Source organism: Nilaparvata lugens, chromosome 3 (assembly GCF_014356525.2).
Source record: "Nilaparvata lugens isolate BPH chromosome 3, ASM1435652v1, whole genome shotgun sequence".
Classification (NCBI taxonomy): Eukaryota; Metazoa; Arthropoda; class Insecta; order Hemiptera; family Delphacidae; genus Nilaparvata; species Nilaparvata lugens.
The window spans coordinates 16,952,341-16,978,486 of NC_052506.1; the positions used below are offsets into that span (position 1 = coordinate 16,952,341).

At 33.5% G+C, this 26,146-nt stretch overlaps 2 protein-coding genes across 2 annotated transcripts in view; one reads left to right on the top strand and one right to left on the bottom strand.

The window, feature by feature from the left end:
• Positions 1-5,452: 5,452 nt before the first annotated feature.
• On the bottom strand, positions 5,453-19,480 carry LOC111049881 (repressor of RNA polymerase III transcription MAF1 homolog). The gene is made up of 6 exons (XM_022336059.2): positions 18,662-19,480; positions 17,452-17,604; positions 15,463-15,619; positions 12,471-12,595; positions 11,392-11,511; positions 5,453-9,724 (listed from the first exon to the last, which is right to left on the bottom strand). Exons 1-6 carry the CDS (start codon positions 18,742-18,744, stop codon positions 9,652-9,654), a joined length of 711 nt encoding a protein of 236 aa, XP_022191751.1. The 5' UTR covers positions 18,745-19,480; the 3' UTR covers positions 5,453-9,651.
• Positions 19,481-20,635: 1,155 nt separating this feature from the next.
• The window catches only part of LOC111049882, a 42,674-nt gene continuing 37,163 nt past the window's right edge, over positions 20,636-26,146 (top strand). Inside the window, exons 1-2 of the mRNA XM_039422718.1 lie at positions 20,636-20,805; positions 23,435-23,564. Of these exons, the coding sequence (XP_039278652.1) occupies positions 20,662-20,805; positions 23,435-23,564 (274 nt within the window). The 5' untranslated portion in view covers positions 20,636-20,661. The remainder of the gene's footprint in view (positions 20,806-23,434; positions 23,565-26,146) is intronic.

The following is a 26,146-nucleotide window of genomic DNA, read 5'->3' on the forward strand; positions in this document are numbered from 1 at the left end:
AACAGTTGTTTACTAACATTGTCTTTCCATAAGCTGAGGCCATGATTCTAGTTTGGAGTTTGTAGTTTGGAGTTATTGATAGAAAACATTTTTTTAAATTTTTCTTTTTTAATCTGATTATTAAAATTGCAACAAATATTATTGAAAAGCAATTGATTTCTAAAATCATGAAAAGTGAGAAATGAAGTTTGTAGGAAATCAGCATTACGGTAGTTTATTTTGTTAATTTCAAAACACCGATTTTTCGATAACACAGAATTTTCTCTGATGGGTTGATTGGATTGGCGTATCGACGGCAGCCAGACCTGATAACAGCGCTCACACTCACATTCCGGGACGACACGTCACGGTACGATAGGACAGAAAGCTCTATGCTTATTTTTTCTAGACATTTTAAGTTGATAAATTATTTATTAATTTTTGAGAAAACATAACAACAGGTCAATGTAACTTACTGAGCGCTAGGTCTACTGTTCACAGAACTACTAGTAGAATCACGTCATCAGTTTATTGTGTGTGGAATATCAAAAGGTCTTTTCGCCAGCATAAGCATTTTGTATTCACATTGGAAAATAAGTCGAATATTCTATTCTATTTGAATATTCGTTAAAGGCTTGATGCTTAATACTTATTTCTATCAAAATTTCAATATAGGTACCAGAACAGATATTTCAAATAAGGCGTTTCTATTGCGAATGATACTTACATAAGCATTTTGCTGTGCGTTGGTAATGGAAACTGGAAATGCGAATTGATGATCAAACGTCCATGCCCTCGGCGAGATTGGAACTCACTAACCAGGTGGTGCTGCAGACCAAAGTTTGTAAGATCCTTACCACTTTTATGGTCCTACCCGGCTGGCAAATGGTTGAGAATACGGAACTTCTATTGAATTTCGTTTCTTCTTCTTCTTCTTCGATGGTGCTGCAGCCCAAATCGAGCACTGGCCTCCTCAATACTGCGCCTCCATCCATCACGATCTCTTGCCTTCATTCTCCAATTCCTGATGCGAAGAATTTCTGCTGCGTCCTTTGAGATGCCATCCACCCATCTCAGTCTTGGCTTTCCCACCGGTCTCTTGCCTCCTGGTTGTCCCATATATATTTTTCTGGGAGACCGAATGTCTGGCATCCGCTGCACATGCCCTGCGGTCCAGTTCACCTGCCCTTAAGCGGTTCAGTCTGATATATACAGACAGGGGTGGTTCTTAATAGTTTTCTTTCTGTTCAATGGGGTCGAATTTCAAAAACTGGTAATTTGAATATTGAGTCAAACATGTGAACTTATAAACCATACGCCTATGTTCTAACAACCCCATTTAATGATTCTTGTCGTTCTGAAATTCTATGAGGAATGACATCACATATATGTGATGGTATAGAATATTCTAAATTACTTCGACTATATAAGGGCAAATAATGTCAAACAACGTGTCTCACTATGGTGACATCTACTATACATTTCAAATTGCCAGAATTAGTTGAATCACTCCAAACTGTCAGAGTTTTTACTTTAATAATTATTATTGAATGAGAATCCAAATTAAATACTTTAATTCACACCGAAGACTTCTGCTACTGCAAATATTGACAACACGGTAAACAGCTAGATGGAAATTCGATGAGCGCTATTATTCAAAAATTATTTGTCATTCCCGAGCTGACAAATAATTTTTGAATAGTAGTGCTCATCGAATTTCCATCTAGCTGTTTACCCGGTTGTCAATATTTGCAGTAGCAGAAGTCTTCGGGGTGAATTACAGCATTTAATTTGGATTTTCGTTTAATAATAATTATTAATTCATTAGCATTTGAATAAATTCAATATCTCAGTAATTTCCATCTGTCGTTTTTTCTTTGTTAGTTGAATGAGAAACATTAATGTTATTTATAGATAATGCTGCCAGTTTGAAGTGAATCTCTGTATAATGTTTCATATTCTTCAAGCGAGGTAATTTTCCATTCTTAATGGACAAAACGTCGCTTGAAAATGGAAAATCCATTTGAGTCATACTGGGTGTGTATGGATCAGATTCAGCTTGAAACTTTTATCTCGCAAATTACACCTTCCGAGTGCTCGGCCGAGATTGAGAACTTCCTATACAATCGAAAAAATAGAACATGGTCTATTTAATCAATAATATCGGGGACCGAGCTTCGCTCTGAAGTACAAAAGCATAAAAAATGTATTACGAAAGAAGAAATTATAATAACATTCATACAGAAATGTTCTATCTAATCACAGTAGTAAATTGAGATTAATTCCCAGAGAAATGCAAAAACTCACCCCCCACAAAGGCTCAGTTGCACAAAAGCCGGTAAAATATTAATCCTGATTAACTTCACGTGAACGAAATCAGAGAAGACCATTTCAAAAAGATGGATCTACTAGAATTAAACAGGATTGAAAATAACCCGGCTTTTTTGCAACCGGCACTAAGTACCTGATTGAATGATTACAAAAGATCAACAGCTGAGTCATAATTTTGACACAGTCCCACACACATGAACTCGCTCACTCACTTCAATCACCAACAGACGATGAAATAGTTATTATCAGCTGTTTTTCCAAGGATGAATAATAATTATCCTTTTAATGTCCTTCAGCGAGTTTTCACAGGGATGAGATCTAGTGCAATCGAATCTTTATTTTATAAACCTACTATGTTCTGAATTTCGTGAGAATCGTTAGAGCCGTTTTCGAGATCCTGTGAAATACAAACATTTAACATTCAAACATATAAACAGAAGTTGCTCGTTTAATAGTATAGGATAATATAAGGGTTCTATAGAAAATTGACTGACTCTTCACTGTTGAAAGATCACTGAAAAATGTCTCCGAGATTTTCTCTGCTGACGACTCGTTAATATGGGCGGCTTCTGCCTGATAGAGCATCGCTAGCTATCAGTCCCCATTCTTGAAACTATTTTTCAGATTCAGGGACTGGCCACACAGATATCGATTTGCGATTCCATGGGTACTATTTATTTAGATCGCATATCTCAGTGATATAGATATAGCAATTAAACTATAGGATCGCAGATCGCTCTCTGTGTGGCCGGACCCTATAGTGAGGTCCACGTGATAATGGCAGTGGAGAAAGATAGTAGAATAACGTTGCCGATCTTCTGTCTTGTCAATGCTTTGAATGACAGTAGCTGATACTGGTTTATTGATGTAATATCAACTGTTTATTATCGTTTAAAATTATCAATAATATTTTATTAAGCAAAATATTATATTTTTTAATAACTTTGATAATGAAAATGAAGTTTCATAATTACGATGAAAAATTCTGTTAATTAATTATTAATTTCAATTTGTTAAAAGACGATCTGGCAACAGAGCAAAGCGAGAAAGAGATAGCGCTATCTAGAGACAGCGCTTTGTTGTATGATAGACAAGGATAGCAATACCATTGCTAATCAAACACTGTCATTATAACATGGACCTCACTATAGGCCTAGGGGTCTTTGAAGGCAACAACATTAGGTGGTGATGTGAGGTGAACTTTCAGTGGGTATTATTCTCCCATGTTTTTCTTCACTATCACTGTAATGATGCTGAATTATTATAAAACTCATGATACTCTTCATTATAACCAGGGTCGGATTAGGTATTTTTGGTTCATATAGACGCACTAGGCAGATTTGTGGTGTAGATTTAAAAAATGTTCAAGCTTCTCCAAAGGCGGATCTTGTAACACAATACGAGAATTGTTCCAGAATTAAGTTACATTATTTTTTATAACCTCTAGTACATAACAGGAAATGGCTGAAATTCCCAGGGAACCTTCTTTCAGGTTTCGAACAACGAAGCGGCCGTCCATCCACGTCACGTGACCCCAAACACTGTCGAAGATGTCCGTAGACACCAACCGTAGCTTGACAAAATTCATTAGCAACACTCTCCAAATATAGAAATTAATCATACTATTTGGTGGATTTCAGTCGCACTTTTTCCTTTCCGTTGAAAAACGGATGACACTATACTCCGTACAAAACTACTTCAGACCTAAAAGAATTTGTGGCGCAGAGGAATGGTGGGAGATCAGCCCTTTACAGTGATGGATAGAGTCATAGGAAGAAGCGCAGTTGCCAATTTGTCGATTAGATTTAGTCGACTGAGCGCTTCCAGAGAGGATACATCCGTAAGCGTGTCATGAGCGCTTGAATACTCACTGGAAATTAGAGAACGCTGGCCGGTTCAAAACGGTAACATAGCCGCCGTTGTATCCCTGCCGCTGTTTGCCTTCTCTGCTGCGCATGTTCATCCCAAGTAAGAATTAATTTTGTACAGAGTATAATAGGCCTACATATTTTTCAATCGGCGGTAGAAGTGAGTGGTGCTTCATATTGGATTGCTTGTAACAAATTAATGAATCAGGGTAGCCGCAAGAAAATTTTTCAGCATTAAGACGAAATCTGGAAGAAAGTTGCTTGAAAATTTCAACCATGTACAGCCAAAAATTTTCCTGCCATGAATGTAAGGTTATAATAATTAGTGTAACTCAATTCTGGAACAATCCTCGTACCAGCCATTCATGAATCAACATTCTCCTTCAGTCATCCAGTCAACTGTAGGCTATAGCTTGGTTACCTAATGTAATTTTAAAGGATTCAATCCAGAGTTGAACCTTGCGCACACCAGTACATGTGGGACAATTTTCAAGCTATGGCTGAATGATTACAATATTGTTCCGCGTCTTGCAAGGTTCATCCCGCATCGGTGTGTGCAAGGCTTTGATTCAATTCTATCATTGAGCCTAGAATAAGTAAATGTGAACTATTTTTCTCAAGCGTGACTTATGTAATGGCCTTTATGGAATTCTCAATTTTTATTAATTCATTCTATTTATTGATAATTATCACTCATGAAAGTTGCTCATGTTTTTATTCCTGTCCTGTTCTTAATACAGCCTGTATATAGGACATTTATTAAATCGAATAGACTAGACCATTGAACCTATGAATTTAATGTTCTATTAGATATTAATAAGTGTCCTAGAAACTGAACCTGGGCCCATGGCTTCTTTATGAGTACGGAAACCTTTTCATCAGTTTGCTTCTAATAATATAGTCTATTCTTATTACAGTATACAAAAACTTTGTTTCCATTTATTACTGATTTGTCACTACAAATTACAATGTTATTTCTGATTTCGCATATTGATCCTCCTTTTTCATCCTTGCATATGTCTACGAGATGAATCAGAGCTTCGGATACTAGATGTATTGAAAAACTAGGAGACCAGGCTGAGACACCTAGTTACCAAGTGCCCGAGCCGCTCTTTGATATTAGTATCCTCATTGCGTTCATTGCACTATAGTGACACAAGATTTTGGCGCTCTACATAGCAAGCGTATTTGAATTTGTGTAGCTAGAATTTTTTCAACTGCAACAAGAATGGTATACAGATTACGAACTATAAAGTAAAGAATAACAAGTCACATTACATCTACGCATTTTCATTTTTTATTTCGTAAACTTACAAGGTATAATCTATTAGACTACGAATAAAGAAAATATTATTTAAAATGTTCCTTCCACAATTTCAAGATTTAAAATCGATAAAACTATTAGTGAATACATATTAAACTCTATGATACGGTACTGCTATTTTTAAAATTTACATCAAACATAAGTAGGTATTACACATAGATGAAGAGTAAGTTATAAGCTTATATTTTCAAACAGATTGTAAATTATTGAGCAGGACATACGGGTGGGATATCGTTTAATTCAAAACAAAACTATTCTCAAGAATTTAAATTCTATCAATGAGCTTTCTACACAAGACTTGGAAGAGGTTTTTCTTAGTCTACAATTATTGTAAAAAAGTCAGGTACCACTTACACTAAAAACAGTTTCCAAGTCTTCAATGTAATTTGGGCTAATTCCTCTTTTAGAACAAAATATTCTTCAAATTTCGATGAATATTTTGAAAGCAAAAACTACATTTTTTAAATTTCAAGCCTCATTCAGAATAATTCAACGTTGATCTGTTGCAAATTCTATGACATCGACATCAGATTGAATTGAATAAATTGGCAGCCTAATCAGGCGAGTGGAAATGGATGATCATAATTTCCAAATCGAAAAAAGCTGAACAACTTGAAATCACTTCCTTACATTGATTCATTTATTCAATGATTAGTAGAAGTACTTATCATTTTTTGTGGGTTGAATAACATGAAAGTATTTTATTAAGAAGAAGAAAAATAAAGGAAAACTAAATTGTAAGAATTGAAACTCTTTTCCTACAACCTACATAGCTAACTTAGTTAAAATGTTACTAGATGAATTCATATTGAATTGATAAAAAAATATTATAATACTGAACAGTGTATAATGATCGAAATCTAGTACAGATCTTTGTTCAAGTTATTCATAAATTGTCAGTGCTCGGTGCTTTCGTGTGTTAATATATCAAAAACGTATCTGTCACTTATTACTTATTAGAAATCCTTTATCAATCATTTAACTTTATAGACCACTTACGTAATCGAACATATTAATATTATGAATTGTGGTTTTAAAAATAGTATAGAAACATATACTTGAGTGCCTTATACTGAAATAATATAATATGAATAATCTCATTGGATAAAATTATACATACATATATTTATAAATCTTAAAAATTATTTTTATTCATACATCAAGCTTCATAGTTTCGGAAAATTAAATTCCAAAAGAGTTAGATTCAAGAAGAGGAAAGACAACGTTATGACGCATTTATCAATGCTCTCTAGTTGCTAATGGAATTTCTAGCATCAAGAAAAGCTTACATCACTTACTAATCATAACTATTACAATAGTCACATTGACAGTGGTGTATCAATTTACTGGTTGAGAAACGATTGCTGAGCTATCCATAGCTTATCAGCAACCACTAATTTAAATTAATACATTGATTTTGTCAGATTAAAATAGGAATAATGCATACCACCATTTTACCACGTATATTAAATTTAAACATTACTTACGGAAATTATTATTAACAAACTATAAATGAAAACAACATATTAACACAAAGTACCGGAAAAATTGTAAGAGAAGTACCGTAGACCATTTTCCAAAATAATATTGAATGAATAAAATCTTTATATACAATCGAAGTCAAAACACAATCATAGCTAAAGAATTTATCAAATCAAGGAGATAAGTACCTTAAACAATTTAATTGAATAATATAAATGACGAATAGGAGTCTCAAGGGCACATAATCCGATATAATTACATTAGTTTTCCAAAGAAACACACATAGAAAATGAACAAAAAAAATCCTGTCTACTACGGTTGCATGAACCTGAACGACAATGAATTTTCATTATTATAATTAATTTACAATGAGAAACTGATAGCATATTTTATGCCATTCTAGCTTGCACCGGGGATAATTCGCACAAATACATAAATATTTGAACAAAACAAAAAATATTTTTACTAAAACTATAATCATGAAATGAATCTAATTTTCAGAGGATATATTTTAGTGAATAGTGGTTTTAGTTATTAAACATACAGTTTTGGGAGCGCCAATCAAAAATAAGAGTGAGGTAGTAGGAGGATGAGACCATTGGGTTTATCAGTACCATTTCATCATCGAAAACATCATAGATAGCACAAAAATCAAATTTGTTTGGAGTCTTGAAATTTGAAATTGGTTAGATATTTTTAAGACAAGAGAATTCTGCGGAAATATTTTCAACCCATTACATGGGTGAACTGATTGGAAAGAGGGTGATTCAATTAAAATCATGTAGTTTGAATTCTTCCAACAAAATTTTTTACATCAAACTGATAGTTAACAACAAACTTCAATTAATTCGCGACAATGTAAAACGCGTTCGACAGCATCGGACGTATTGGATAAATTTATTTAAATTGGACGAATGACATTTTCCTTGTGTTTCATTTCCTTGACATTTTTATTTTATTTGCAATACAAATATCACATTTACCTTGAAACGGTGATTCACACGTGAATGAATGAGAATGCCAGAGAAAATAATGCTTATGAGTTTATTCAGTAAGAGCTCTTTAAGAACACTAGAGACTCGAAATGTGAAACCATGCGATGAGAATAGTTTGCAACTATCTTAATCTACAGATTGCAACTTCATAACACAAACTTAAATATATGTTAACACCTTATGAGAATACTTCAACGGCAGACTATTGAAAAATTAATTAAATTGTGAATCATACTATGTAGAACAATAACTTGTTCACCTCAATATGCATGTTTTACGCATTTTCATAAACTGAGGTTGGAATTAGAATCAGTAAAATCTACAACTACAACTACTTCTAATATTAATAATTCTAAAGACCAACTACTCTCAATATGCAAGTTTTAGTACACGCAATAACATCAGAACCTTGAAAATTGTGAGAATTTTGGTGTCCTATTCTAAATTCAATACACTAAAATAGATAAAACCCTTACAATTACGAAGATATTCTTAAAGCTTATCGATTAGAATAAAACAAGTTCTATTGCCTTTTGTATAGTAACACTTTCAAAACTGCTAATGTTAGTTGAGACGAGTTAATACTTGTGCAGGAGAATAACATTTATAACTGATTGAAATGTATTGAATTCTGCGTGTACAGATGCTATTACAGTAATATTAATTAAGCCCTCAGTAGTATAATATTATTTTTCTGCTACTTGAAAAGAATCTTTCATTTATTTTCTTATCTGCTTCTGTCAGATTCAGATTTTGATGGTTAATTATTTTCTAACTAATGAAAAATATTATAACAAAATAAATTACAAAATACTGGTCACAAGTTCACTAATGCCTATGATTTTACTCTATATTAAAACTCGAATAGCATAATGATACGGAATTGATTACTACAAAAAAAACACGCAATGATTACTTCATGATATAAATGTTTCATAAAAAGAATGTTAAATTCAGATTTGAGAATCAATCTGGAGGTGGAAAGCTTACACTTGATAAAGAGAGAGCATATAAATTTAAGCTCTTAGTTTTTATTGTTTTGTAAATCCAATTTTAGAATGATTCAGTATTCAGAATTTTCTAATTCAATTCGGAATTTTAACAATGAGTTGAGAACAATGAAAACTAAGAGGGTATATAATCTCCCATTACCCTTCATATTTTATCATAAATATGATATACTGCAAGCATCTTCTTATCCCTCTAACAAAGACTCTGCGAATTTAACATTGCTTTTATGAGACTTACTTACTACCATCAATAATAATTAGATAAGTTTACTAAACTTGCGACCAAGAAATTAGGCGAATTCCTCGAAACACTGTGCAACTTATAACACGCATAGCTTTTCAGCACTGTTAATGGCAATATCCAATACAGATCAGGAGTGAAAGAATCGAGAGGGTGGTCATCTAATTTCTTGGTCGGTAATATAGTTAGTAATAGAACTCAATAATATAAATAAATAATCGTTCAAGGATGTTCAAGGATTTCAGAAACAAAAATAGTTCTATCGAAATAGTTACGCGGAAAATATGTTACAAAAGTTTATTGAATGATTAAAAAGTTTACTTAACAATCCTTAACACTACTGAGGGCATTTATAATCTAGATCTAATGAATGATCATTGTGGCTAATGAAGACTGTACTTGCTGGCGACGTGACGTTCTTTTAGTAGAAGTCTTCTTCATCTTCATCCATCACAAAATCACTTCCGATTCCTGAATCCATAGCATGAATTGGGCTGTTGACAGAGAAAAAATATGTGATTAATATTAATCATCGTACATCAAAATTCCTCAATATTATTACTGGAACACATTAATTTTACAAAAAAACCTGGGTTATGATAGCATAGGTGGTAATATATAACATGTCTGTGAAAGACAGAGAAATTGAGATTTCAAGTTTTTTTAAAAGCTTTTTAATTTAGTCATTTTAAAACGTATTTCTTATATATATTTCCGTTTGGGAGCAATCCGATAGTGATAATCACTTCAAACTATCAGTATTTCTTATTAATAACATCCATGTTTAATAAAACTAATAACATTCAACTAATGCCGACAACCGGAAACTCCAAGTGAATCTCGGGTATCTAACATTACATAATTGACTAAGAAACAATATCACTTTACATACAGTATGATACTCAGTAGTAATAGCATAGAGAAACAATAGCGTAAGTAGTTATCCCATGGTATAGGGCGTTTAAGTCGAAACTTTTACTGTTATCTCAAGCCGATTACTGTCGATTATTGTCGATTTTCACTGTTTTGACCGGGTAAGAGTGTATGAACGGCACAATATGAGAGACTACCAGCGTCATAAAGCTTCACAGGAAAGAACTACGTGGACTATCAGCTTGAGATAACAGTAAAAGTTGCGACATAAACGCCCTATACCATGGGATATCTACTTATGCTAATGTTTGTCTATGATAATAGGCACACATGAAAATTATTCAAACCATACAAATAGAGATTTGGACAGAAATGGTTAATTTGCTTTTGTATTTCTAATTTACAGTTCACATGCAATGAGCACATTAATGGAGACTATTATTAACAGTTTTAATATTACTATGTTGAAATGTTTAATAACAACATGTACTGTATTTTCAACGTAAATGAGTTTTCTTCAAAAATACAGAGTGAGCATAAATTATTGAACACATTTAATAGGTGAATAAAAATAACGAGTATTGGTAGCACGCCTATTATTGTGGCAAACATTGGTGTAGCTGCTATAATTTCTGTTGACCATAGAATCACAGTCGGCGGGGGTGACAGAGCGTTAGGAGAAAGCTACCGTATGTGCGTTTTGTGGTTTCAAGGAAGCAAATCAGTTATTACTGTTCAAAGACCTTTTCATTTAAAGTAGGCTATGGCCTTGAAAAATAAGGTGTATGCAACGAAGTTATGTAATATTGATGAACTAAAAAGAAGAAGCCGTAATTCAGGACATCACACAGGAATAATCGACATTGTATGGCGTGAAATTGAATATCGTCTAGATATTTTATGTGCAACAAAAAGTGCTCACGTAGAAATTTGTTGAACTTGATATCAGTTATGAATAAAAATATTTGAAATTGGCTTTTCAATAAATTAATATTCAAGAACACTTATTCGTTATTCTTCTATTCGCCTTTGAAATGTGTTCAATAATTTATGCTCACTCTGTATAATAAAAATATTACATTTATTAGATTAAAATGTATTATTTGAACACACATTTCATGTCTTATAGACCAGACAGAGTAGTTGAAGAATAAAATAATAATATTTCCTCTATAAGTGTATACTTATTATAGGCTACTACAATAAGTGGAAACATCAGATATTTTTCACTGTCGCCAAGAATGGATAAAGATCATTAGAAAGAACATTGCTGGTTAAGTGAACTTACTTGATCGCACGGCAAGAAAAGAAGACAATACGCTTCAACTTTCTGTTGTAGAAGAAATAGTTGAACGACCAGAGCGACCCATCCTCGCTGAATGGATCTGACATCAGATCTGGATTGTAACTGGAAATAGTACAAATAAACATTAAATAAAAATATGAGCACACAAGTTCATAATTTTCTTATACAAGCAGGATCGCATGAGAACTATGATATTGCACAATAATTATTATCCAAACCATCCATTTCCAAACATCATTTTAGATTCAAATCATACTTAATTGCACTATCGGATTGGAGTTTATTCTTGAAATGTGAAAATTGACATTCCATTGTATTGATAGTAACGAGTAGACCCCAGTAAATTACATACAAAATGAAACTGAAGATAATTCAATGTTATCTACCTTTTTCTAGAGAACTATCAAAGAAGTAAAGTTGAGATATTCAAGAATATCATCGTTTCTCAGCGACGAATACCTTGGAAACTTACAAGTTTAGTATGAAGAAAACAAATTTTAGATTAGATTAGCGTTCTTTACACATGTAAGTTACAATGTAATTTACATGTGAATTTTATAGTGAATCTTGTCATATTTAATTTATCTAGGCCAATGATTTGAATGCCAAATAGTGGGCTACCTGCTACCAGGTTACTGGGATTATTTATTTAGCTTATGGCAGGTACACAACACATATAAAACTTACAAGTCTCAAATATCTGTGTACCTCAAAAAAACTGTAAAGTTCCAATTTATAGTTGAATAGTGCTTGGTCAGGAGAACCTAAGTTTGTTCAGTTACTAGGACATTTGCTCATGAAAGAGAAGTCTAAAAAACATCTCACATTTTGTCAAATGTAATTTATGATGAATCATAGTTTTCATACCATAAATAAATAATGTTTGTACAGAAATGCAATAGGTTTACAAAGATCTTACATGGAACTAATCAAACTTTAGGTTGACTGCCAGGTTTGATACATTTCAGTTAATTTAGCTCCCAACTACAAATAATCCTCGTAGTGAAAATGACTGCACTATTATTAGATGCAGGGCACTGATTATGTGGGGTGGGGCCTACCTGTAGATGTCACAATCGGACATGGAGATCTCGTCCTCAATGGCGGACCACAGGTGAGATCGCAGCGACCTGTACTGTTCTCCAGCGGCAGCACTCAGGTTGCTGTCCACTGCATTCATCACCCACTGAAAACAAGAACATAATTAGTCGACAATATCACGATAACCAAGCAAAAGTATCCTTAGTTTGGCCACCAACGATAAGACAAACATGTCTTATACGCATTTTAGACGAACGTTCTTCAAGTATAATACACCTGACCTGATAGGGCACACTTAGGGTAACCATCCACTGGAACCGTATTCAACCGATCCGTTCGGCCGTTGGATCGGAATAATCTGCCGGCCGTTAATTCAGCCAAATATGGTCGTTCTTGGAGCCGTTTACGTCAGTCTAGTTGCCAATTATTGAATTAACTACTATCATAGCCACTAAAATTTTTCATAAACAATGATTATATTGAGATTTTGAAAATTGAATAAACAAATATCCATTAAATTAGTTATTCATTACAATAATCTTACCTTTAAGAAATATCCACTAAATTAGTTATTCATTATTAAGCAATCTTTGTTCACAGATTCCTTTGAACATCACGACGATTATATCTTTTGTCTCACATATGCTCATGGAACATGCTCTTGAATCAAACTTATCAACTTTTCATCGTCATAGTTACATCTTTATAAAACAGAACAACTTCAAAAAACATAAACAAACAATACTGTAAAACAATTTTAGGTTAGGGACACTTTGTTGTCTCAGCTCGACTAGTTAATTCAGCCGGAAAATCCCATTCAATTCGGATCGAAAAATTGATCGGCCGGAAACGGCCTGTTGCAATGAACCTGTTGCAATGGACGAGCATCTATTCCTTTCTTTATTGGGGGATCGTTCGGTCGCGTTCGGTAGTTTTCGGCCGATGCTAGTTCGGACGAAAACGGTTTTATTGGACGGCCCACCTTACGCTACGATGAACCAGCAAGAGAACCGCAACGGAACTTTAACATCTATTCATTGTAGTTTGAATAGTTGTTACACATGGCTTGCAAGTCAAGCATTCGTCCTACTCTTTTTATATATTCACACGGCCCATCGTACGATACGAACGAAATAAAAATGGCTGGTTAATCATCAAGATAGTTCACTAGTGGTAAATAATCAAGTTTCCCTCATAATTGTACTTGTTCTCTTAAATTCTCATGAAAAGTTTAATTTCTCTTCTACAATGTCTGGCTGTAGGCTTATTATTTTTCTATTTAAATAGTATCTTTTACCTTTTTTTATTTTACTAGAACTGAAGCTGTATTATCCTTTTTTTAAATCTTGTCATTTTTACAATACTAGTATTTAACAGCGTTATTAAGTCAATTCATTAAAATTTACTGTTTTATGATATGTGGATAATGTACAATTTATTCCACTTTGATTTCCGAGCTAATTCATGAGCAAATAGATAAGCAAAAATAACAAAAAAATAGATAAATCGAACTAAACTGAATCAATAGATCAATTAACTCTTCATTTTCTAACACTAAATGCATCAAAAGCAATTGAGAATTAACTCTAAACATTGAAAGTGATAATTCATTATTTGTTTTTGTTCAGGTGATACCTATGTTGCTTCTTACCAGAAGACAATACAAATTTTACGAGACTGCGATATTTTTTGCAGAGATCAGCATATACCTAGCACTGCTCATTGAAATCCGATTATCGATCAGATTCCGCTGAGATCACAATTTTTCATTTGCAATAAGTTATTAAAAATTATTGACCTATTTTCAAAACACATTTCCACTTTAATCAAGTACCAATCAAAATTCTCAACAAGCTATCGAGCGCCTGGCAAGTTTCAATGAAAGTTATCACGATAGATTGTAATTCAGGATCATGATTCATGTCACAACATTACTTGAACGGGTTGTCTCATTTCAATACGATTACCAGCTACTACTATATTTGGTTAACTAGTGGTTAAAGGCGGATTCCATCATATTCGTATCAGAGTCACTGACCGGTAGTGAGTGAAAATATAATTTGTAGAGTAGAGTTCATAGAATTTCCTAAAGCTATTTAATCTGTTATCAATATTCGTAAAAGTGGAAGTCTTCAAGTTATGACAAGTTTGCAGAGCAGTAGACAATTGACACATTGAAAGCAAATAATTTATCAACAAAAAATTTTCATTTTCCCTCCTTTTAAAAAGAGCGGTTTATTTGTAATCTGCTATGAGTACCGTATTTAAGTATAAATTCATCAAAAATTGAAAGAAAAATAAAAATCTCAGTACCCTTTTTGAATTAATCTCAAAATGTTTCAACATTGATGCCATTTTCAAGTGATATGAAGTAAATAAATAAATACTGCTGGAAGAATCTTATTTTGATCATATGTTAGTGTATTCATATGATTTTATGAACTAAAACTATAAATTGTGTATTCAAATTAGCATGATTCTATCAAAAATGGGGTTATTGGTGTCTAATTGAATTAAGTTTATTATTTTATCTCTGTTTAATTTTGCCGCTTCATAAATATGAAATTCTTCTTTAACATTCAGTTTTCCACTTTTATTACCATAATTTAGTATTTTCATATTGGAATTTATATCTGTAAAATTATGGCCTGAAACTATCAAGTGTTCAGCAAATGCCGACTTTTGCCGAATCTTTCAGCAGTATTTATTTACTTCATATCACTTGAAAATGGCATCAATGTTGAAACATGTTGTGATTAAATAATTCGAAAAGAGTGCTGTAATTTTTATTTTTATTACAAGTAGCCCTATACAGAAAATAGATAAATAGATTCATCATTACGAGTCATCATTCATTAGACGATTGGCACATTGAAGCTATTAATTTATCAATAAAATTATTATTCTTCTATTGGAGAGAAGTGGTTTAATTTTAAATCTGTTTTTGATAATGGATTCACTATTTCAAAAATTAAGTGAAAGTTTGAACGTTTACTGCAGTGATGATATTACCTGTAGGCTTGGCTCTTTGCTGAACTCATGGCTCTTAGCATTGGAAAAGTCATAATCCGGCTGGAAGGCAGCGTTAAGGGTTGCGATCAGGTAGAACAGAGTCTTCCTACTGATTGTGTCACATAACGGACCCTCTTCGTCACCAGATACGCTTCGACTGCAAACAATCGAGGCAAACAAGCTGTACTACACATTGGAAACATTGTGCATTTTCAGATTATTTCTGAAGATCTAAGGCAGTAAATTAACGCTGTATTTTAAAACCTAAGAATTACAGTTGTAACTTTAAATGAATATATATTTTTCTAAGTTATGAATTGATTCCAGTGAAAATAATTTTCATCAGTTCAGCTAAGGATGGTATTGGCCAAGAAACCTGGTTGTGTGATTCATTATTTTTGGAGAAATATAGTGGTATATTGACAACATCAATTTACTATTCTTTTAGTATGGAGAAATACCACAACAACTCTTCCCATAAAATCAAATTATGGAAATAATTTTAAAAATTGTACGTTTCAACGAAATTAACGGGTTTTTTATTAGTTATTAATTATTTATTGGTTAATCAGAGCGTACTCTAAATATGATAAATTAACGAAGAGTGATTGTATAAGAATATTGTTAAGGATTGTCTATGAATACGACCGATAATGTATATTAATACTTTTTCCACCATTGTAATACTTACACTAGCAATATTATTATTTTTTAAATATCCATATAAGGGTAAATAATGCACGATTATAATCCAAAGTAATAGTGATTAATATGATATACTCATTATCCAAGCAATAAGATACAAGAATTGAATGTCAATGACATTGTGCTCAATACGGAAGGAATAATGTTGGTTCAACTATGAAACATAATTGGATGAATAGTAATAATAAGTTAATTAAAGTATCAAGGTCATATACATTTTTACCAGATATTACTTCCTGAAAAAATGATCAGACTGGAAACATGCTCTATCTCACTTCATGTTGAGACATGAATTTTCTTATCAGTTTTACATTGTATTCTTCCTTGTTTCTTAGTTGCTGATAAGATCTACTGCAATTGTATAAATCTAAAGTTATAGAAAATAATATCAATGGTTATATATATTCCAAATCAATTCAGACCCTTGAAAGTTTATCCTATTATATTAAGCGAACAATTTCTGTATATGGATAGATGGTTAACTGGTTATCTGGTTATGTATGTCCAACGAATCTCGAAAACGGCTCTAACGATTTTCACGAAATTTGGAACATAGTAGGCATATGACATAAACATTTGATTGCATTAGGTCTCATCCCTGGGAAAACTCGCTGAAGGACATGAAAAGGATAAATTCATCCTTGGAAAAAAAGATGATAATTTGGTCGTCTGTTGATGATTGAAGTGAGTGAGCGAGTGTATGTGTGTGAGACTGAGATAAAATTATGACTTAGCTGTTGAACTAGCTAAGTCATTCAATCAAGTACTTAGTGCCGGTTGCACAAAAGCCGGTTATATTTTAATCCCGATTAATTTCAGTAGAAGCGATCTTTTTGAAATGGTCTTCTCTGATTTGGTTCATGTGAAATTAATCAGGATTAAAATTTAACCGGCTTTTGTACAACCGGGCCTTTTGCATTCCTCCGAGAATTGATCTCAATTCACTGTGCTTAGATGGAACATTTCTGTATGAACTATAAATTATATATTATAATTTCTTCTTTCGTAATAATTTTGTCATGCGTTTTTACTCCAGAGCGAAGCTCGGTCCCCCGATATTTACTTTTGAATAGAGAGCATTTTTTATTACACATGTTTTACGTAATTACTGTATATCAATAAATGTCTGTAAACAATAATAAATATTCATAACATTTATCATAGAATATGTTTTCAATAATGGGAAATTGGATAGTATACGGTACTGTACTCTTAAATATGCAATTATTAATATCCTTATGATTATATTATTCAAAGATGATAATTGTTAAATGTCTATCTCACCTGTACTGCATTTGACATCCAGGCGACACTCCAAGGCTAGTTTGTGGAGGTGAAAGCGCTTGTAGGTCTTGAGGATTCATCCCTTGCTCTGAATTGAATCGCTTGTACAGCTGCTTATCCCCTCCAGCCATTTTACAAGAGTAACTTTCAACTCTAGAAATAGACAAAGAAAATTCAGGTTTCATTAGTTCAAAAGAATTCTTCCAATTTCCTAATAGAATAGCAATCTAATGGTAAAGATAATTTTATTTTTTGGTTGATTCCACTTAAATTGAGTCGCTAAGACTTAATATAATAATAGTGACCAGGTATCTTAAATTTTTCATCTTTTCACATTTTATCCAACGAATTCATCTTTATAATTATTTAAAAAGAAGAGTTGATAAAAAATGTCACTGAGAGGGTGAAAAAAGAAATAATATATTCTGCCATTGCAAATGCACCCAATAATGCCAATAAGCTAACATACTAGTAAGGGATCAAAACATCCATAGATAGAATTCATTCGATATATTTCGTTTCATTTAATAATTAAAAACTGATACCGCAGTTGATGTAAAGTTGATATTCATAGCAAAACTTAAACCATAAATAATGCACGTTGTTAATTGCACACAATGGCTTGTTTGTACCATTGTCATTTTAGGTATTATAAAAACCAATTATAAATAACTTGAACTATCTGATTAATAATTTTACATAACTACTAGACCTATGACTCAAGGCTGATAATTTAACATCGTCCTTGATTCATCATTTGCAATAAACCTTATTTTCATAGCATACGGTTTTTAATGTTCACATAAATTATCAGTAGATTTTAGTACCTAAGATTTTTTTAGTGAATCAGCTTGAATATAGGTATTAATAAAAAAATGAATAAATGGATTTAATTTAGATTACCATATATGATAAAGTTTAGGTAAGATAAGGTCGGAGATCTTAACTTCAAAACAATTGAAATGTTTTATATTTGCAGCTCAAGAAATGAACGTTAATTTTAAAACAATTTATTTAATCAATTTTGATCATTTAGTGAGTATTTCCAGACCGGAAGAGTTTTTTCTTGGAGAAAGTGAAAGGTATTTCGAATGTGTCCTTCAAAATCAATACCGTAGAGCAACATAAAAAGGCCGTTTTAAAATAAAATTCAAATCACTCAAGAAGAATACAGATCACTTTTGAATCAATTTGAAATATTTGCACTTACCTTCCTAAAATTTTACTGTCTCCGCAGTCAATTGATAATGCACTGTTTAGAGCTTCAAAGAGTGTACTCTCAAGAAGCTTCATTTTTGCGATGACTTATAAAGACAAACTTAAAATCACTTTATCACAGCCTATGGCTTATATAAAAAATATATTGAGTGAGAAATCAGTCTTTAAAAATAATCTTGTAAATGTTTTTGGCAGGTACTGGATTTCCAATAGTTGAATTTACAATGATATTGAACTTGTCGAACAAAGCCAATTTATTAGATGATGAAAGTTCTTGAACATTATTTTGGGATGAAGAAAGATTCCTTTTCGTCGTGAATGAAGAAGATTGAAGCCTGGTATTATCTGATAAATTTTTTCTTTTGTCGAAATCTTTAGGGACATCACAATGATTGAGCACAAACAGAATAGAACTTGCTCGTAATAGATACCAAGATTCAACAAACTCAGAGTTTTGTAGCAGCACAAATATCAATTCTTATAAAATAATTAAGAACAAACACAAATTATTAGTGGTATCTAATAATATTCAGGATTTTGGTAGTGTCCAAGATATTGTTTACAAACAATGATAATGGCTTCGCTTTGTCTGTGGAATAGTAGTCAATAACGGGACAAAAACGAAACCAACAACTTCACACTAGGAGACACTTTCACTTTGTTCCTTCCATTCACTAAGAATATAATTCTGTAGACATTGTTGATAATCGTAAAGGTAACATTACAAATTTTAACTTTTTAGACCACAAAAACAATTATTTGACAGTTCTATGTCGAAGCTTTTCAATGACAGAAATAATAGCAACTGCTGCCAATAGAAAGTTGATGCAGATTTTATAGATTTTCTAGTAAGAAGAGTTCATAAAGAGTTAGACTGTTTCAATTGTAAATTTCTGCAGAAAAATAATCAGGAACAATCCTATCATTTCTGATTGTTTTCAAATATTCTTTTCAGGTTCAATAATTTTGACAAAATTAAACTATACAATTATTATAACGAAGTTGTTGGCATCATTGTTCTCATCAAGACGACACCTAGCGGAATTTTACACAACTTTTCACTTTTCAACCTAACTCAAAATTAATTCTAACCTCTTTTCTCTACTTATACTTATTACTTAGTGAGTAGTGACAGATCAAATGCAGGCAAGAAAAATTTTGTTTTATTTATTGATAAATATTTGCAGTAGTCGTGATTTGCTTAATTTACATTTGTTTATTAATTTGACTAATGTAAAGTTGTCATTGAACTTTAATTTTGACATCAAGGCTGAAGCTGCGCCTTATAAAATCATTATCGTACATACCGAGCTCAAAATAGATAAGGCCCTAGTTTCTTGATGAGTAGATAGATACATGTGAATGCGTACTTCAGAGTCTATATTCATCTAGGTTAATCTTAATAATTTTCATTGTATAGAAAACGTACATTTCCAGAAACATTTGATATTGATGTATTTCTTTGAGTTCACCAAATTAAAATTACTATAAGTTATTGACTATAAACCATAAACAAATAAGTTTTTCAAAAAATATAATTTTTCTATGAGTTTCTGTAATTAAAAATTTGTATTGCACAGCTTGGACCAAATGGCGTTTTCTGATAAATTCTTACAATTCAATTTTTAATTGATGTTGCTATAAACTACAACAAAGTCATTCTTTAATTTGACCCTAAATGCTATTTGTGCATATTCTGCTTTATAAAGATGTAGACATTTTAATTATTATTGAGCTGTTTCATTGAATTATCATCTTGGGTTGTAGGGCTATATGAATTACAATATTTTACAATAGACAAAACCATTTGACTATTTATAGCCTACCTGTCACAGTATCTTGAACAGCTTGTCTTCTTGAAAACAAACAATTAAAATGAATATTGATACTGCAGTCTTTGATACTCTCAATATTCTACAATAAACAAAACCCTTTGAGTATTAATCATTTTTTGTATATGTTTCAGTTTGTTGGTGAAGAAGAGATGCTGCAATGAATACTTGTGCACCACCTATATTGGTTGGAGAAAGAGTTTTCTGGTTGGCAAGTGGAAGTGGCATTCCACAAGCCAGCACAGTACGATGGATTGGTCATATTCCAGAAATTGGCCCAGAATGGACTATTGGTCTGGAATTGGTGTGTACCTATCATTGTTGATTTTCCTTTTACATAAAACAATATCTTGTATTTTATTAAAACCGTTTCATATAACGCTCTTTCGACAGCATCCTTTCAGCTGTTGAAAATGTATACAGTACTGTTCTACCATTGATTTATCTTTAGCCTGAATAATCATTCATGAAAATGTTGTAAACTGTTGTAGGTATAAATAGAACCTTCACATATAGAGCTACTGTTCTTAGTTTTTAAACTAATCGCTTATAAAATAGTTCAGTCTTACCACTTGTAGAGCTGACTCCTCAAAATATAATTTATCAGCCTAAAATTCGCTTTCCGGTTGTTCGGAACTCACCTAAATCTGAAGGTCCACTCATCTCTCATCAACATCCGTCTCAATTACCACGCACAAGTCTGGAGCTTTTGTGGGCATCATCCTTAGCAAAAAACATTGTCAACAGTGGCTGTCGGTAGTTTTACAGAAATTCTTAAGGATAAATAAAGTAGGAATAACTTGAAACTATCAGCATTGGTTCTATGCAAAAAATAATTTATATTATTTACGAGAGATGCCACTGCTTTTCTTAAATGTCACTCAATTTTGTACGCTGACGACACAACGTTTTTCAATAATTGTGATGATTTGCAAGAGCTCAAAGCTCACTGATTCCACTTTATTTCAATATGGTTTAAAGCTAATAATTTTGTGCTAAACGAAAATAAGACTCAAACAATGTATTTCACTCTCCGAGATGGTCTAGAGAGTTCGAATGTGACAAAATCTGTAAAAAAATTAAGGTATGTTTATTGACAGAAACCTGACTTGGGAGGTTCACATTAATTACATCTCGAGTAAGCTGTCAAGAGCTATTTATTTGATCAAACAACTCAAATCTCATGTTCCGGACATGTTCCTCAGAGGAACATGGTCATCTGGGGTCATCTTACTTTGCTTCTTCCAAAGTATTGCTACATATGGCATACTAATGTGGGGTGATAGTTGTCATGCTGAAAGAATTTTACTGTTACAAAAAAGGGTGTTCAGGGTATTAACGGGTTCTGATTGGCACATGCAAAGCCCCTTTTTATTTATCTAAATATAATGACAGTAGTCAATTATTACAGATTTGCAGTCCTATTACACGTAAAGAAAAATTCATCAAATTTGAAATTGAGACTTGATAGACATTCTTACAAAACAAGGAGTTGTAATAGAATTGACACCTACCATCGACTATCCAAAACAGCGAACAGTTATGGCACTATCGGTATCAAAATGTACAATAAAATACCTTCGGACATACTATTGGAGACAGAGAAAAAATTTTAATGTAGGTTAGCAAATTGGCTGTTATTGAATCCTTTTTATTGTATAACTGAATTCCTTGAAAAAACAATAATCATTGCTTAGTGACCTGTTATATGTATGTAGATATATATATATATATATATATATATATATATATATATATATATATATATATACTTTGTTATATTTATTATTTGTTGCTATTTGTATTCATGCACTTTCAGTTATTATTATTTTGTGGTAAAGAGTCCACAGCTCATGCTGTAAGCAGTGATATCTCATATCTCACTTTTATTAGTGTGTTATATTTTGTGTATTGACATTGCCTTTTTCCTATGAATCTTATGACAATAAAAGTATATTTATTTATTTATTTACTTGATGCTAATAGTTTCAAGTGAATCCAACTATAATGTAATATGATTAGAAGAGGATGAGAACCGAACATATGATTTGGGAATACATATAATTATGTCACATCCACACTATTGCCCAATGCCTACAAATGACGACGAGCGAGAGAGTGAAGCGCTCGCGTTCACTGGCCTTTGCTTGCTATCGCTCTGATCTTTGTTGAGCGAAGGCGAGTGGTCAGCCGAGCATCCACAAATGGTAACATTGCAGTGTAGATGATACTTACTTACTTGGTATTTGTTGTCTTGGTCCTTGACTGGGTAGATCCAGATAGACTGCGTCAGTAACAATTTCATTTCGGTCGTTGCCTGCTAAGCGGCTTGTCCTCCAACTCTGACAGAGCATAAATGGGTCGCTCCAACAGTTTCCTCCTTATCAGTGACCTGAAGCTGGTGATATTTCCACTTCTGATGATAATTTGGATCCAGTACTTCAGGTAGAAAACCTTAAAATCAAGTGGGTGTTAGAAGCCCGAAAGCAGCGTACTGCAGCTTTAAGATGCAAACTTTTGAAAATAGAAGATACAAACAGGCAAGTCATTAAAATATTTCAGTGCTGCTATTTGGTAGCTCTTCTATTTCCTTGACAGCCTGCAGCGTGGAACTTGCAGGTATCCTACCGATCGAGTATTGTGGCTATGTATTTCGCCTCTCTTTTGCCGGTATTCTGCACCACTCCCTGCATGCAACAGCAAGCTGAAGGCTTATTGGCTATACACAGCCATTATCTGCATCTTTAAGAGTGGTCAGCAATGCTCTAGGTAGTCGGAGAAGGAGATTACTCACAGTGACCAGCAAGATGGCAAGACCAGCATGGCCAAGCTGGTAGCGACTTGGCGATACTGTGGACTAGGCATTAGAAGAGCATGAGAACTGAGCATCTTATTTGGTATGTGAGAGTGATTGTTGGTTTGTTCTGTTGCAGGACAATGCCCTGCCTTACGGCGGCATCGATGGGGCGTGGGGCAACCGGCTGCTGTTCTCGTGCAAGCCGAAGCATGGCCTGTTGGTGCCGCAGTCGCAGGTTGCAACCGCAAACTCAAACCACATTCCAGGTTTGAAGAGCACTGCTCAGCAAGTTTTGTCCTGTAACTGATGACTTGTTTGATGGCGTTTGTTTTCTACTAACACTATGATGCTGCCACCTTTCAGCTGATCGCTACTCTCCACAAAGGTAATGTCACCAATTCTCATACACTTTTTTCTATCTAACTTTATGGTTTGTTTGTTGATAGATCGTACATTTGCTCTAATCTGATTTGAAGTAAAATTTTACAGTTTTCATTCTCGTATTAATAGTTGTTGCATCGTACATTCCATTATAAAGATATTTGAAGGGCCACTGGATGTCTAACCGTGTTGCTTTGTCTAATCGTATCCTTAAGCGGGATATTAACTATCCGACAATTTGATCCAACTACGTTGGGTGTTTCACCACTCAGGCACCGGCTGGTTAGTCCAACATCCCCACTCACGTTCCAATTCGAACGTGACTATAGTGAGGTCTACGTTATAATGACTGAAGAAATATAGAGAAAAGAGTAGCCAATTCTCTGTCTGCCAATGCCTTCTATAGAAGGTAGCTGATAACCTACCGGTTTATCGGAAGTAATATCAACTGTTAAAAATAATCAGTTATATTCTATTCTCCCAGAGAATATAGTTTTCAATAAATTAGGTTTGATAATAAATTCTTATAATTGAGATTGAATATCTTGTTGATTGATTATAGTAAAGGATATCGCTATCTGCTTTATCGAATGATAGACAGGAAAACAACATAAATGTTAATCAAAACGTGAACCTCACTATAAACGGCTGACCTTGCGAGGTCGGACAAGTCAGGTGAACAGTTTACCAGACTTGTCCGACTAGTCTGGCAGCATTCTCCCCGCCCACAACAATCTTCCAACAAGCTGGTTGGAGAACTCTCTAGAAATGCAGCTAGCTAGTATTATGTCATCTATTCTATTGAAATCTCCGGTTAGAATTGATTCAATATACCACATGGCTTTCACGTGATGTAATGTCAATGACTTTTCCGACGCCATTGTTAATTCAGCTGCGGCACTGGGAGACTCGTAGTTTGGGCTCTTGTGAACAAAGCCGGCTTTGCGCCAGTTGTCTCCGCCCTGCCGTAGAATTGTTACAGCCATTTCTGTGAGAGACATTTTTGTGACGAGTCAGAGTTCAAAATGCAGCTCTCCCGTGAGCAAGGCGATGAGCAGTGTGATCCAGACCCAGGACCCAGACGTTTTAGAAAATGTTATCACTGGAGATGAGTCTTGAGTGTTCCAGTACGACCCATTTCCATTTACCAACAACATTTCGTAAAACGTCTGGGTCCTCGTCACTCTTCGTTTACGAGAGAATGCTGCATTTTGAACGTTGACACGTCACAAAAACGTATCTCACAGAAATACCTGTAGCAACTCTCCAGCAGGGCGGAGACAACTGGCGCGAAGTCGGCATTGTTCACAAGACCCCAAACTACTAGTCTCCAAGTGCCTCAGTACTCTGCAATGTACAATGGCATTGGAAAATCATTGGCATCATTTTCCGGACATGCCCTGGATAGTATTATTGATCACGTATCCTTTCTCGCCTTATAAAGGATAAAGCCAATCCTATTGGCCAACGAACCTGTATAATGGTTCAAAGAACCATTGTGTTGAAAAATTGAAGCTGTTCGATGAAAGTATTACAAAGTTATCGTCGGACATACAAACAAACCCATAAATGGACAACTCGAGCCCCAAGCTAGAGTCATAAGCTGTTTCAATTATTCCTAATGACTATATTTATCGCAAGTTCCTTGTAATACCAAATACCATAGGATGATCGTACCTTAAAAATTGAATGCCTTGAGTTGAACCTTCATAATGTAGGATGATATCTCTTGAAGCTTCACTGGTTGTAAAGTACTTGAGGGCGTTAGGGTTTGGTTAGGTTGGAAAGAGTGCAAACTTAGTTTTAGGTATGTGAAAGGATTGCGTCAAATGATCATTATAATTAATCGATCACCGTACAATAAATTTCACCCGGTTCCTGAGTAAATTTTACCCCGGGTACCTGTTCTTATTCTTTTGAACCAACAGCGCGCCAATTTCATCCTGAATTTGTTTGCTTGTGTGCATTTGAAAGTCACTACTGTCTTGGTGACATCAAATTCAATGAATGATTTGAAATGTTCACCATTGAATTAAGTCATTCCACATTGAACTGGATTGACGATAGTTTTCCCAATATCATGTTAAATCACAATGATGTTTTTCACCGGATTTGTCCTCATTCAAAGTATAGGAACATCAACTCTATTCATTGCCCAGTGCAAAGTTCTGATTGTTTCTGTCTTGACGTTTTGCTGATTCTTTAATCAGTTGACTAATACAAGACCTTGAGATTCTTAGAAGTTGAATAATGTTAAGAAAGTTACAGATGAAATAAATGTCAAATTCACATTATCTGTTTTCAAGGTACTTTCATTTCTCTACTACCGAAAATAATCTTTGTACTCTTGTCATTTAAGAAATATTTAAAATATTTATGTATTAAACAAAACACATTAATCTAAATAATTCTGTCATCGAGTCCTAATTCAATAATCATAGTATTACTTTCCATTTTTTTTTTATTA